General features: G+C 39.3%; 1 protein-coding gene across 1 annotated transcript in view; it reads right to left on the reverse strand.

Annotated features, from left to right (window-relative positions):
• Nucleotides 1-4741: 4741 nt before the first annotated feature.
• LOC149244848 (3-dehydrosphinganine reductase TSC10A-like) overlaps nt 4742-12793 on the reverse strand; it is an 83427-nt gene continuing 75375 nt past the window's right edge. The window contains exon 4 of the mRNA XM_089457569.1: nt 4742-4859. Within this exon, the coding sequence (XP_089313695.1) occupies nt 4793-4859 (67 nt within the window). The 3' untranslated portion in view covers nt 4742-4792. The remainder of the gene's footprint in view (nt 4860-12793) is intronic.

Below are 12793 nucleotides of genomic sequence, written 5' to 3' on the forward strand. Positions count from 1 at the left end.
AAATGTGATTGTAGCCGCTGAAGTCATCTAGGAAGGCAAAGTATTGCTTCCCTGCCAAAGTATCAAGGACTTGGATCACTAAATGGGAGAGGGAAGTGATCTTTCTGTGTTGCCTTGTTCAATTCTCGGTAATCTACACAGATACGCCACTTCCAATTTTTCTTGGGGACGACCACCAATGGAGAGACCCATTTGCTGTCTGAAATAGGATAAATGAAATTCACATCTAGCAACTTTTGTAACTCTTCTTTCACAATGTCCTTGAGGTGTGGATTCAATCTCTGTTGAGGCTGTCGGATGGATCGAGCATCCTTTTCCGTATAGATGTGATGTGTACACAATTGTGGGTCTATACCCTTCATGTCAGGATAATCCCAGCCAAAAGCCCCTTTATATTTTTGTAGGACCTGTATGATCTTTTGCTGCTGATCGTTGTCCAGACTATCATTAATGTTTAAAACTTTGCCTGGTTCAATCTCAACAAGCTTGTTGTTATGAACAGTGGTCATCTGGATATGTTGATCATCAATATCCTTCAAAGGATCTTCCATGGCTTCATTATCAAGAATTGCTTTCAACATTTGACACTTTACATTGCTCACATTAGTTGGTTGATTGATAAAATTGTTGATAACATCATCTTCAGTTTGATCTTTGAATTTCAGTGCCTCTGCTACTGTGAGTGGTGAATGGATGATTTCTTCCAGGTATGTTGGTGGTTGTTTACATATTTTTACAATGGGCAGACTTGGCTTGGCAGGAGGATATAAAATAATATTTTTTACAGCATCCCCCTTTGCAATAGTCATGTTGCCTTCTCGGCAACCGATATAAGCATAAGTTGTCACCAGCCAAGGTCGGCCCAGAATTAGAGGGTGCCCATCCAATCAACACTTTGGGTTTATAACAAGAAAATATACTAGATACTCCCATGAATCAATAGAAACTATAATATCCTGTAAGGTTCCTTCTGGCCTTACCACCAAACGATCAACAAGTTCTAATAAGGTGGTGGTTGGTTCCAGGGTTGTAATACAAAGTGCTTGACAGGTTTTCGTTGTTAAAATGTTAATGGTTGCATCTAGATCAACTAGTGTATTGGGAAAAGAGCGGCCATATATCTAAATTGTCACTATGGGGTTTCAGGGTCTTCATACTTCACCGGAGTTCCCCTCCCAAGAATAAATCAGATAAGGTTCCTACAACATGAATGGTGGGTAAAGTTTTTGCTTTCCTCACAGGCTTCTTTACACATATCTCTTTTATTGTTTTAGCATAGATGGGAATATCTTGAATGGCCTGGAGGAGAGGAATTTTAATACAAATATTTTTTAGTTCCCCTACAATATCAAAATCGGGGTAAACAATAGGTTTGGGTATCGTTAACCTTTCGAGGAATGGGGGAGAAGTGACTGTGAGTTTTTCGGGGTCTTCATGTTGATCTGTCTCTTCCCTTTGCTTTAGTATAGTATTAATTATAAGTGGTGGTATATGTACAGGCAGGGTTTCGATCTCAATTGATTGCTGGTCCCTGTTTTCCTCGGGGGCGATGATATGTCCTGACCTCAATCTAAGTTCATTACATTCTTTTTGCTCAATCTCATAGTTTGAGCTTTCGACAATTTGCACCAACTGGACCGGTCTGTTATTGGGATTCGGATTCGGCTAAGCTGGAAATGGAGGGCGCAGAAGAGGCTGAGGATTTTGTTGTAATGAATATGGAGCTGATAGTGAAGGTTGATGCTGAGGACCTGTCCCCATAGGTGTATTGGATATCCCCAGAGGTCATTGCCAATTTGTAGACCAGTTTGGCTTTTTAGAGGTGGAGGCAGGCCACTGGAATTGATAGGGATTGCCTTGCCAAACAGGAGTAAAAGGAGAATTTGGTCAGCCATTACCCGGAAAGGATTGAGTTTGCCAGGATGTCATAGGGAATGGTTGGGTTTTCCAATTTGAGTAAGGTGATTGGCCTTGCCATGCTGCCCCAAGGTTCTGTTGTTGATTAAACGGTGAAGAAGGAAAGAACTGGGATGCATCTTGTGACATACCTGTAGGTTTGTCCTGCCATTGTCGACGCTGGTTCGTCAAATATACCGGCTTTGTTTCTTCTTTCGCTTCCTTGAACACTACTTTCAACCCCGGCAGTGATGGACATTGTTTAGTGGCGTGATCCTTGGTACAGATAGTGCATGTTTGAACCATGTCTAATGGACACTCCCGTTGGTTGTGCTTCTTTCGATAGCGTGGGCAGAAAACAGCCAAGTTTTGTTCTGCTAAGGCTTGTTTTTGTTTAGCCTGTATGATGTCCAGCGGCGTTGTGAGGGTGCCCAAGATGTCCATCTTGAAATCTTCCAGGAGGTTACTGATTTCCATTCGTGTTACGCCTCCACTGTGTGGTTTACTTCCCCTGCTCATGGGATCTCGGCTTCCTACTCCTGTGCATGTGCTTCCTCGCGAACACCTAATACACAAGCGAATGACGTCATCATAATCTTCCTTAGAAATATCTCATTTCCCCATTAAATTTAGAGTTTCTATCCACTCTTCTTTCATTCCTTTAATTAAGATAGCTCTTAGGAATTCTTTAGGTAAGGTGGTGTGTGGAGATCTCTGCAAATTATAATGAAACCATTCGACATATTCTTCTAGATTTTCATTATCCTTTGTGGCCATCTTAAAGATTTCATCTTTTAGCTCCCTAGTCTTGCAAAAGTCCTGGTATCTTGTGAGGAAGGAAATTTTCATATCATCCCAAGAATTAATAGTACGTCCACCCAGACCCATGAACCATATTAAACCTGCTCCTTTCGGAGTAGAAGGGAATAGTTTTAGCTTTTGGGGGTTAGTGGTGTAGACATACCCTTTGCAGAGGACATCAAATTCGAACAGGAAGGCATCAGGATCCTCTGTGATCATCCCATGAAAATTTGGGATGCTCTGCAGAGGAATAGCCTTCATGGGGGCATTGGCCACTTGGTCAACTATGGGGTATTCCAATGTCGAGGTTTGACCTTGAGGTGGTTGATTTTCCATTTGGTCAAAGATGTGCCAATAACCTTCAGGGATTTCAGGGGGTGCTTTTTGAGTAAGCAGAGGATTAGCAACCCGAGTTGTCTTTGCAGCACTGCCTAGATCTGGGATCATAGGAGACCCTTGTTCAGAACGTTGAGGTCCTGCCTTAGCAGTTCCATTGGTTTCTCCTTCTCCTTCTCTTAAGTTACACGATTTTCCCTCTTGTAGAGGATCATAATGTAAACTTGTTGTAGCTTGAAGACTATGTCCAAGTCCTCCAATTTGGCTTTGAATCTCATCGTAAGCTGTAGATGGTGAGCCTACTGCTTGAGGGATTACAGTAGGACTTTTTCTAGATACTGTCCAAAATCCTACTGATGCTTGAGACTCTGCTTTTCTTACGATTTCGTCTATAAAGGTCGTTCTCCCAAGGTTCACCGATCCTTTGGGTTTTGTGGATTTAGGTGGGGGGTTCTACTCTTTTTCTATCTTTCTATTCCTAGTCATTCATAAAAACCAATTCCTATTTAACCTCTAAGATTTTGTTGAAAAGCGGGCTGGTAAGCAAGCACTTTACTTGCTAGGTACGCAGGTTCTTACCTTCCGTTTTTAAAACCCAATTCTTTCACAGCAAGATAAAAGGAAATCACTTTGAAACACTCTCCCCGGCAACGACGCCAAAATGTTGGTGCATTAAGATGTCTTTTTACAAGGAATCTTAATTCCTACATTAATTATCAACCCAAGGTAAGTATTTTTATTTCAAGAGTGTCAGCACTATATATGCAGTGAATTCAGAGGTTACTTAATAATAAATCGTTGCAATTGCTAATGACTATCTCTTCAAACTCAATCCAAACAACTCTAAAAGAAATAACTCTGAAAGAAATTCATAACACACTTTGCAATTCTACTTAACCTGTTCTAAAAGAAAATGAATCTGAATACAAATTTAAAGAATCACACTTGGAAATCTTAAATGGAATTGAAACTAACTCACTCAATTATGAAAGAGAACTGTAACAATTGAACAGCGATGATAATCGAACAACAAATCCTAATTGAACAACAATCCTAATTGAATGGCAAATCCCAATTGAACAGCGACTAATAATTGAATAGCAATGATAATACAATAACAAATGATATCTGAACAATAAATGACTTATATAAGCATATTATGGAAAGCGATCAATTCTATCTCTAATATCTATGATAACATAACTTGGAATGAACAACGATCTAATGTTAAAACTAACATAACCAATTCAATCAAAGCATCACTCATATATAACACACGGCTAAATCTAAATCTAAATGAACAACGAATATAAATCAGAATCGTCAGTCCTCACGGTAAGAAAAATGATATTAACTTAATATTAATAAACAATCAATAATAAATAGAAAATATTATAACACGGGTGAAGCAGTAGATCTTCTCTTGACTGGTCCCAGAGTCGCCAGAAGTTTCTGCTAAGAGATACTTAGAATATAAGTATGAATTAAATGCAGTCTTTCTTCATTAAAACAAGCAACCAAGTTACAACATCATCAAGATAACAGTATTATATGTCCCAAAAGAATAATTACAAACTGTGAAATTCTGAACTCCTTTTAGTTTGCCTTTTGGCCTTATATATAACATTTAGAAAAGTAAATAGATAAAAGTGAATCCTCAAGATCAAGGAATCCTGAGGATTTCGCAGTACTCAATCTGATTCTGTCATAAAATAGCATCGGCCTACCCAGTCTTCCACTATATTTCCTACCTCAGACGTTATCTTTTCCTTTTACGGGTTGTTGTTTCTCTGTCGATTGAATAGCCATCGTCCAATCCCCGTCTTCTGCACATAAAGATAGTAAAAAGTCAGTTTCTCGTGCTAGATTTATCTAATTTGTTACCAAGTTCTTTTACCCAACTTTAGTTGTTATTTCCCTTACTTTTATCCATAAACAAAGATAATCATGTAAGGATAAATGCTGAATAAATCTATTTACAAGGAGAAAACATACCTTTTTCCTGACCCAACACCATTGTTAGTATTGTTTTCCCTGGAATCAACACTATCTGGAATGCATCATATAACCAACAGTCATTGCCAATTTCTCCTCAAGTGCCTTATTATCAACCTGTTCAGCCTATCAGACAGCCTATCCATGCAATGCATGTTCAAGGCATTCCTATTCAAGTCCAACAACCTTTTTAGGGTTATCCATCGACACCTGTTCAGCAACCAATCTCGAGTACTCCACAAAACCCAGTTTAGTTTGTTGTGCCAATATTTGTTCAAACTCTAGTTATGAGTTCACCACGAACTCCCATTCCAGGAGTATCACAGGTAATTGTTCCCATTTCATCTCAAGTAATGATACAACCAATTACTCAGACTATTCCTCAGGTATCTTCTTATCAAATTTCTTCTATGATTCAGTCTATACCCCAAATACCTATGGTGCAATCTAGTATACCATATGTGCAAACGTCGTTTCAAGGGCAGGTTCTGCAAGGTCAACCTCAGAGTCAGTTTTTTCAAGGCCAACCTTTTCAAAATCAATTCTTTCAAGGTCAACCGTACCAGAATCAACCCTTTCAAGGACATTTTATTTAGGGTCAAATGGTTAAGGGTCCTCTTTTCCATAATCAACCGTACCCCGGTCATACTTTTCAAGTACCTATTCAACCACAAACCGGTATGGCTCATCCTGAATATCCAGGAGGTATGAAAATTCCAACTTCTCAGGCTATTCCAGGATATCTTGGATATTCTCCTCCTGGAACAGGACTCGTCCCTCGGGGTTATCAATACACGCAACAAGATCCTAACCGTCAGTTACCATTTATTGCAACTTTTCATTTACTGGACCTATCTTATTTAACAAATGATCCTATTTACTATTTACCGTATTGGTCGGCAATCCCTACGAAGTTGCCCAATGATATTCCTAAATTTGAAGGTAAATCGGGAGAAGACCCATCAAATCATGTTATGACTTATCATCTTTGGTGTGCATCGAACTCATTAATCGATGATTCTATTAGATTACGACTTTTTCAACGAACCTTAACTGGTTCAGTAGCCAAATGGTATGTAGAATTACCGTGAGCTTCCTTCGGTACATTCAACGCCCTTGCTACTGCTTTTTTGACACATTTTTAATTACCCATTCGATACGATAATGGAACTAAACTTTTAACCTCTTTAAAACCGTAAACGTCCACCTATATATCATATCACATTCATGAATGGAGACGAAGATGTTGTTTGGTTAAAGTTTATATCCCAGACCATATTTTGGCCACATGGTTCATAAAATCTCTTTTGCGGGTAATTACAGAAGATGTTTCCAAGGGGGCCATTGTAACTGAGGAGCAAGTTATTGCTCGTGCCCAATACTTGGATCTTGTTTATACTCAATCTGGCACTTTGTATGAGAAGATCCCAAATTTTCCTCGTCCTGGTCAAACCAACCCAACCCTTACAGGATCACATGTCGTTGATGGTATGATTGGTTCTGTGAGCCAAAAATCTAAGAATAAAAAGAATAACTCTAAGAAAACTCAGATTTTGGCTTTATCTGATTCACCCGAAGAAGATCCTTCTCCTAAAATTACTTCTGAAATAAACGTCGTAGAATCATCTACTGGAAAAAATAAGCAATCTGGAGGTAAAAAAGGGAAAAGGAAAAGCTAAACAAGACACTTCTCCTAAGGAGAAATCAAACAAGAAAGAACCATTTGATGAAAATAAGAAACCTCGTTATCCTTGTCTAATTTGTGATGAAGATCATTACACTAAGGAGTGCCCTCATCGCGTCGAAGTTTCTAAATTCATTAAAGGTTCACCCACCCCAACTGTTTTGAAGGACCCTTTCCCTCCTCAAGACAGTAAAATGGTTTCTCATAACCAATCTTCCTCCTCCACATTGGCAGATATCATGATGATGTCTTCGCAAGTTATGGTAGCAACGAGATCTAAAGACTATGGATCAAAACGTCCTATCGAAGATGGAGATGATTCCAGTTCACCTAGTCAAACTTCCACATCTACTCCTCCTACTTCTGAACCATTACACATTGAAAAACCTAACCTTGATATGGTAATTCCACTGCCCCCGAAGGGTGTTCTTCGAAAGTTAGCCTTTAACCCGCATGCTAGGGATGCTCAAAATTACAACATTGTTGAAGATTTGGCTATGTCACCTTCAGTGATGTTGGCTCTTGAAGTGCTACAGACTTGTCCAACACAAAGTAAGTTACTTTTATCAATTATTGGAGAAACAGATCCGCAGGACTCTAATTTAATTGTTTTTTATCTCGAAAATCATGTACCGCGACTCCCACATCAACTGGCTTTTTAGATACCAGTCCATGTCAAAACTAGACGGGTTTTTTGGACAGTAATTGACGAAGGAGCATCTACATGTATTATGTCCATTGCTTGTTGGAAAGCTTTAGGCTCTCCAACAATCAATCAGTCTCCCACAACTTTGAAAGCCTTTGATGGAAGAGGTTTTCACCCTTTTGGAATTTTAAATGATTTACCTATAGAAATAGAAGGTAAAACAGTTGAAGTTGAGGTTGTTGATGCTCAACTTGACTATAACATTTTACTTGGACGAAGTTGGACTTATGCCATGTCAGTAGTGGTCTCGTCATTTTTTCAAATGATAATGTTTCCTCACAAAGGAAAATTTGTGAAAGTAGACCAATTGTCCTATTACACTTCAGACCCTAATTCTACTGGTAGTATTCCTTTTGTTGGAAAATCGACTACTCCGTATGAAGAAGTTGGTGTTGGTCTTCTTAAAGACTCATCTTTAATGGGAACTTTTGCATTCCCTCCACCAAATCCTCCTCATAATGTTGCCCAGGTTAATATGATTACATCAAGTACTTTTGAATCTTTGGATCCTTGGAAAGTGCCTTTAGAGTCGAAATTAACCTTATACGGCAATGAGATGCCTCTTAGTCCTTTTGAGTTGGCTTATCAGGCAGTCCAATCTTTTTCCAACCCATCAACATCTGAAAATGATCGAATGAATACGATCATCGATGAATATTCTCATTTGTCACGTCTGGAACCAATTTCAATGTCTGATCCTTTTGATAAATAATTTTTAACTGATGAAGGTATTATGGAAGTAATGACTTTGGATGAAATTCCATGGGACGATCATCATCATCGCTCATCTTTCTTACCTTGTCTTGACAAAATTGAGAATAATTTCTCATCTATGTTTTCATCAGAGATTATTACTGATCCTCAATGTCCCATAACTATCCTTTCTTCTGATTCTGAGAAGAATTTAGGAAACATATCGGCAACGGTACCAATAGACATCTCGGTGAAACCAGGAATTACTGAAAATATTCATATAGGAGCTTCTTGTTCTTTAGAAGAGATTCAGACATATAAAGCCCTATTTTAGGAATTCCACGACATTTTTTCCTGGTCTTACAAAGAAATGCCAGGTATCGACCCTAGTATTGTAATACATGAAATCAAGGCTTACCAGGATACCAAGCCTATAAAGCAAAGACTACGGATGGTGCATCCACGAAATGTTGCCACTATAAAAACTGAGGTTGAGAAACTAATAAAGGCAAGATTCATTTACCCCGTTCCTTTAACTGATTGGGTATCAAATATCATACCTATTCATAAAAATCAAAGAACTATTCGAGCATGTGTCGATTACAGGGATATTAATAAAGCATATCCTAAAGACAACTATCCAACCCCGTATATCGATCAAATTGTTGATGATTGTTCTGAAAATGAGATTTTCTCTTTCACAGATGGTTTTTTTTGTTACAATCAAATAAAAATACTCCCTGTCGATCAGCGTAAAACTGCATTTATTTGTCCATGGGGAAACTTTTCCTATCACAAACTCCCATTTGGCTTGAAAAATGTTGGCGCAACTTTTCAACGAGCAATATCTTATGCATTTCATGATATCAAACATATTGTTCAACCCTATTTAGATGACATTCCAGCTCATTCAATGAAAAGGAAGGATCACCCGTTGCATTTGAAAGCAATTTTCATTAGATGCAAGCACTACAATATTCGTTTGAATCCGCACGAATGCATTTTTTTTCGTACAATTCAATTGACTTCTAGAATTCATAGTCTCGAAAGAAGGCATTTTTGTCGATCCCCTTAAGGTAGAGGTAATTCTGAACTTGTCTGCTCCTTCTAGTCTTCGCCAACTCTAGAGTTTGCAAGGGAAACAAACTTTTTGCGTAGATTCATCCATAACTATGTTGAACTAACCCAGGGTTTTACCCTACTGTTGAAAAAGGGCATTCCATTTGTTTGGTATGAGCTTTCTCAAAAAGATGTTGATGCATTAAAACACGCATTGACTAATGCATCATTATTGCATCCCCCTGATTATCATTGGGATTACTTAATATACCTAGTTGCATCTAATGCCCCCATTGGCATGGTGTTAGTTCAAGAAGATGACTCTAGCAGCGAACATGTGATTTATTATCTCAGTCAGAATCTCACTAAAACTGAGATCAAATATGCACATGTTGAGACAGTTGAATTAGAGTGTGCACAATATATAGCTCGAGAGGGATTTAGTTACCTTGTTGTTGAAGGACTAGTAGCATGGTAAAGTTGATCACTGGTTTGAGTATGGGTTGTCTAACTATATTCCTTGGAAGGAAAGGATTAAGTTCGTTTTGTTGGTGAACAAGAGTTTGGATTTCGCTGACAAAGAGATCAATAAACCAACATACCCTAAGGATTTGTAAGTTTACAAAGCGCTGGATACAAAAGTGAAGTCAATCATCCTATATGATGTCAAAGATCACTTGATACCTCACTAACTAGGAAGAACACTTCCCATGAGATGTGGAAATCTCTTCGAGATTTGTTCCAGAACAAGAACGAGAATTGGTCGCAGGTACTAAGAGATAAGTTGAAGAACACCAAGATGTTGGATGGAGAAGGTGTGGCTCAGTATCTGACGAGGATTACTCAAGTTCGTGATGAGCTTACTTCCATCGAAGATAGCGTTCCATAGTTTGAGCTGGTGAGGACTACTTTGAAGGGATTTACCAAGGAATGGAATTTTTTTATCAAAGGGATTGTTTCTCGTGATAAGCTTCCAAATTGGAATAGTTTATGGGATGACTTCATCCTAGAAGAACTGTGAGACGAGACCTTCATAAGAAGAAGAAGACTTTGGATGATAACGTAGCTCTTACAGGAATATGAAGGGAAAGGAAAAGAAGGACTTGAGCAAGTTGAAGTGTTATACATGTGGCGAATATGGTCATTATTCGAGCAAGTGTTCGCAGAAAAAAAAGGTAGACTATGAGAAGAGGAAGGGGAAGAAGTAGTTGGTGTTGCTACATCTTCTTTGTTGGATGACCTCTTCATAAGGTTGGAAGAGGATTTTGCTCTAGTTTCTCATTTCTCTAAGGGTGCCATCGACGAGACTGCATGGTACATGGATAGCAAAGCATCAAAACATACAACAAGTTCGCGTGAAGTTTTTGAGACTCTAACTAAATGGGACTCAAAGTAGCACATGGAGGTTGGCGACAAGAGTCAAAAAGTGATTAGAGTATTAGGTGTTGTGCCATTCAAGATGGAGTTAGGTGGGTTATTACGATTTCATGATTATTTTGGGTGTTGGAGCTCAGTACAGTGTTTCTTCTACCTCAGTGATCGAGGTGAAGGGGTTTGAAGATATTTTCTAGGATGGGAAAGCGAAGCTCAAGCCCAGAGGCTCTAACTTTTCTAGAGCTATCATTGGAGTTAGGGAGCATGATCTATATCGACTAATGGGAAAGCCTATATATCAAGGGAAGAAGCAAGTTCCTGAGACTCATAAGGGGTCGAGTTCGAGCAAGAGAATGCAGATTCAGAGGGAGAATTTGCAACCCAAGAAGAGTGCATTGTCGATTGGGAGTAAGAGGACTTCTATAGTTGGCAGGAAGGAACTGTGGAATGGCCTTAAAGCATTTCAGGAGAAAAAAAAAGAGAGAAGCTTTTGGCGACAGAGACACTACCAATGATAATGTGGTTCATTCCATAGGGTATGCAGTAGTGGTGAACAGCAGAGATTGGGCTAGTGTCACTGACAATGACGAGATACTTCTGAGTGGTGGAAGTATCGCCCTCACTAAGAGGGAGTATTGAAATGTGTAGCTTGGGAGGTACTCCCACAACCCTTGGGGTACTGGGTTTGTGAAGAGCTGACCCATGAAAATGGAGCTTCGTCAGAAATGTACACAAGAGGTTGGTTTTGTACCCAAAGTTGTGGGCGCAAGACCAAGGTGGAAATTGATGGTTTAATCATTGAAAGCGTGTGGGGCAACCTTGAAGGGCTAAGGGGCACCTAAGGCTTCAATGATGTGGTGAGAGATAAATGCAATGGATTTTATTTCTATGGAAAATGGTGGTTGAGCAAGTTTTTTTTAGCTCTGCTTGTGCATAAGTCATGACCCTTGGTGGAAAGGGACACAATCTAGATCACTATAAATAGAGATGAGGTCAAGTTCATTTAGGCACATCACATTCTCAAGCAAAGACAAGTCAAGGTAGTCGTTGACCTTAGGAGCCAAGCTAGATAGGAGAAGAAAGACATGTTTTGGTTTTGTTTTGTCTCATGTTCTAGTACAAGGCACGAGGACAAAAGTTGGATGAAATTATGTGCATGGTTTCATGATCAAAGACTACAAGAGTGTATATTCAAAATTGTGGAAAATATTTGTGAGAAGGCAAAAAATTACATTGGTCCAAAATTGTGATAGGTTTGTGTCTAGGCCGAAATATATTTAAGGTGGTTTGAGACCCTCTATTGGAGCTAGGAACAAAGGTAAGAAAGGGTTGAGGTACCTGAAGTGCAGCGAAGGTAATAAGAGATTGTCGTTTGTGATAAGCTACTAGATTGGAAAAAGTTATGGTATGACTTCATCTAGGAAGAACTGTGAGATGAGGACCTTCACAAGAAGAAGAATACTTCTAATGATAATGTGGCTCTTGCAGGGAAGATGAAGGGCAAGGAAAAGAAGGACTTGAGCAAGTTGAAGTGTTATACATGTGGCAAATATGGTCATTATTCCAGCCAGTGTCCGCAGAAAAAGAAGGGAGACAATGAGAAGAGGAAGGGGAAGGAAGTAGTTGGTGTTGCTACATCCTTTTGCTCTAGTTTCTCATTTCTCCAAGGGTGCCATCAACGAGATTGCATGGTACGTGTATAGTGGAGCGTCGAAGCATATGACAAGTTTGCATGAAGTTTTTAAGACTCTAACTGAATGGGACTCAAAATTGCACATGGAGGATGGCAACAAGAGTCAGAAAGCGATAATAGGATCAGGTGTTGTGTCATTCAACGAAGTCAAGTGGGTTGTTATGAGTTCCTGATGAACTATGGATACTAGAACTCAAGGACAACATGTTGTTTGTCTCAGTGATCGAGGTGAAGGGGTTTGAAGAGATTTTCCAAGATGGGAAAGTGAAGCTCAGGCCCAGAGGATCCAACTTTGTTGGAGCTATCATTAAAGTTAGGGAGCATGGTCTATATCCACTGATGGGAAAGCAAGGAAAGAAGTAAGTTCTTGAGACTCAGAGGGAGTTGAGTTCGAGCAGGATTATGCAGGTACAGAGGGAGAATCTACAACCCAAGAAGAGTGCATTGTCAGTTGGGAGTAAGGGGGCTTATACAATTGGAAGAGGGAATCGTGGAATGTCTTGAAATCATTTCAGAAGAAGAACAAGTGAGAAGCTTCTGGTAGCAGAGACACTAC

This window comes from Pinus tabuliformis, chromosome 7 (assembly GCF_031772625.1).
Source record: "Pinus tabuliformis cultivar Carrire ecotype Pingquan chromosome 7, CPIR1, whole genome shotgun sequence".
NCBI lineage: Eukaryota > Viridiplantae > Streptophyta > Pinopsida > Pinales > Pinaceae > Pinus > Pinus tabuliformis.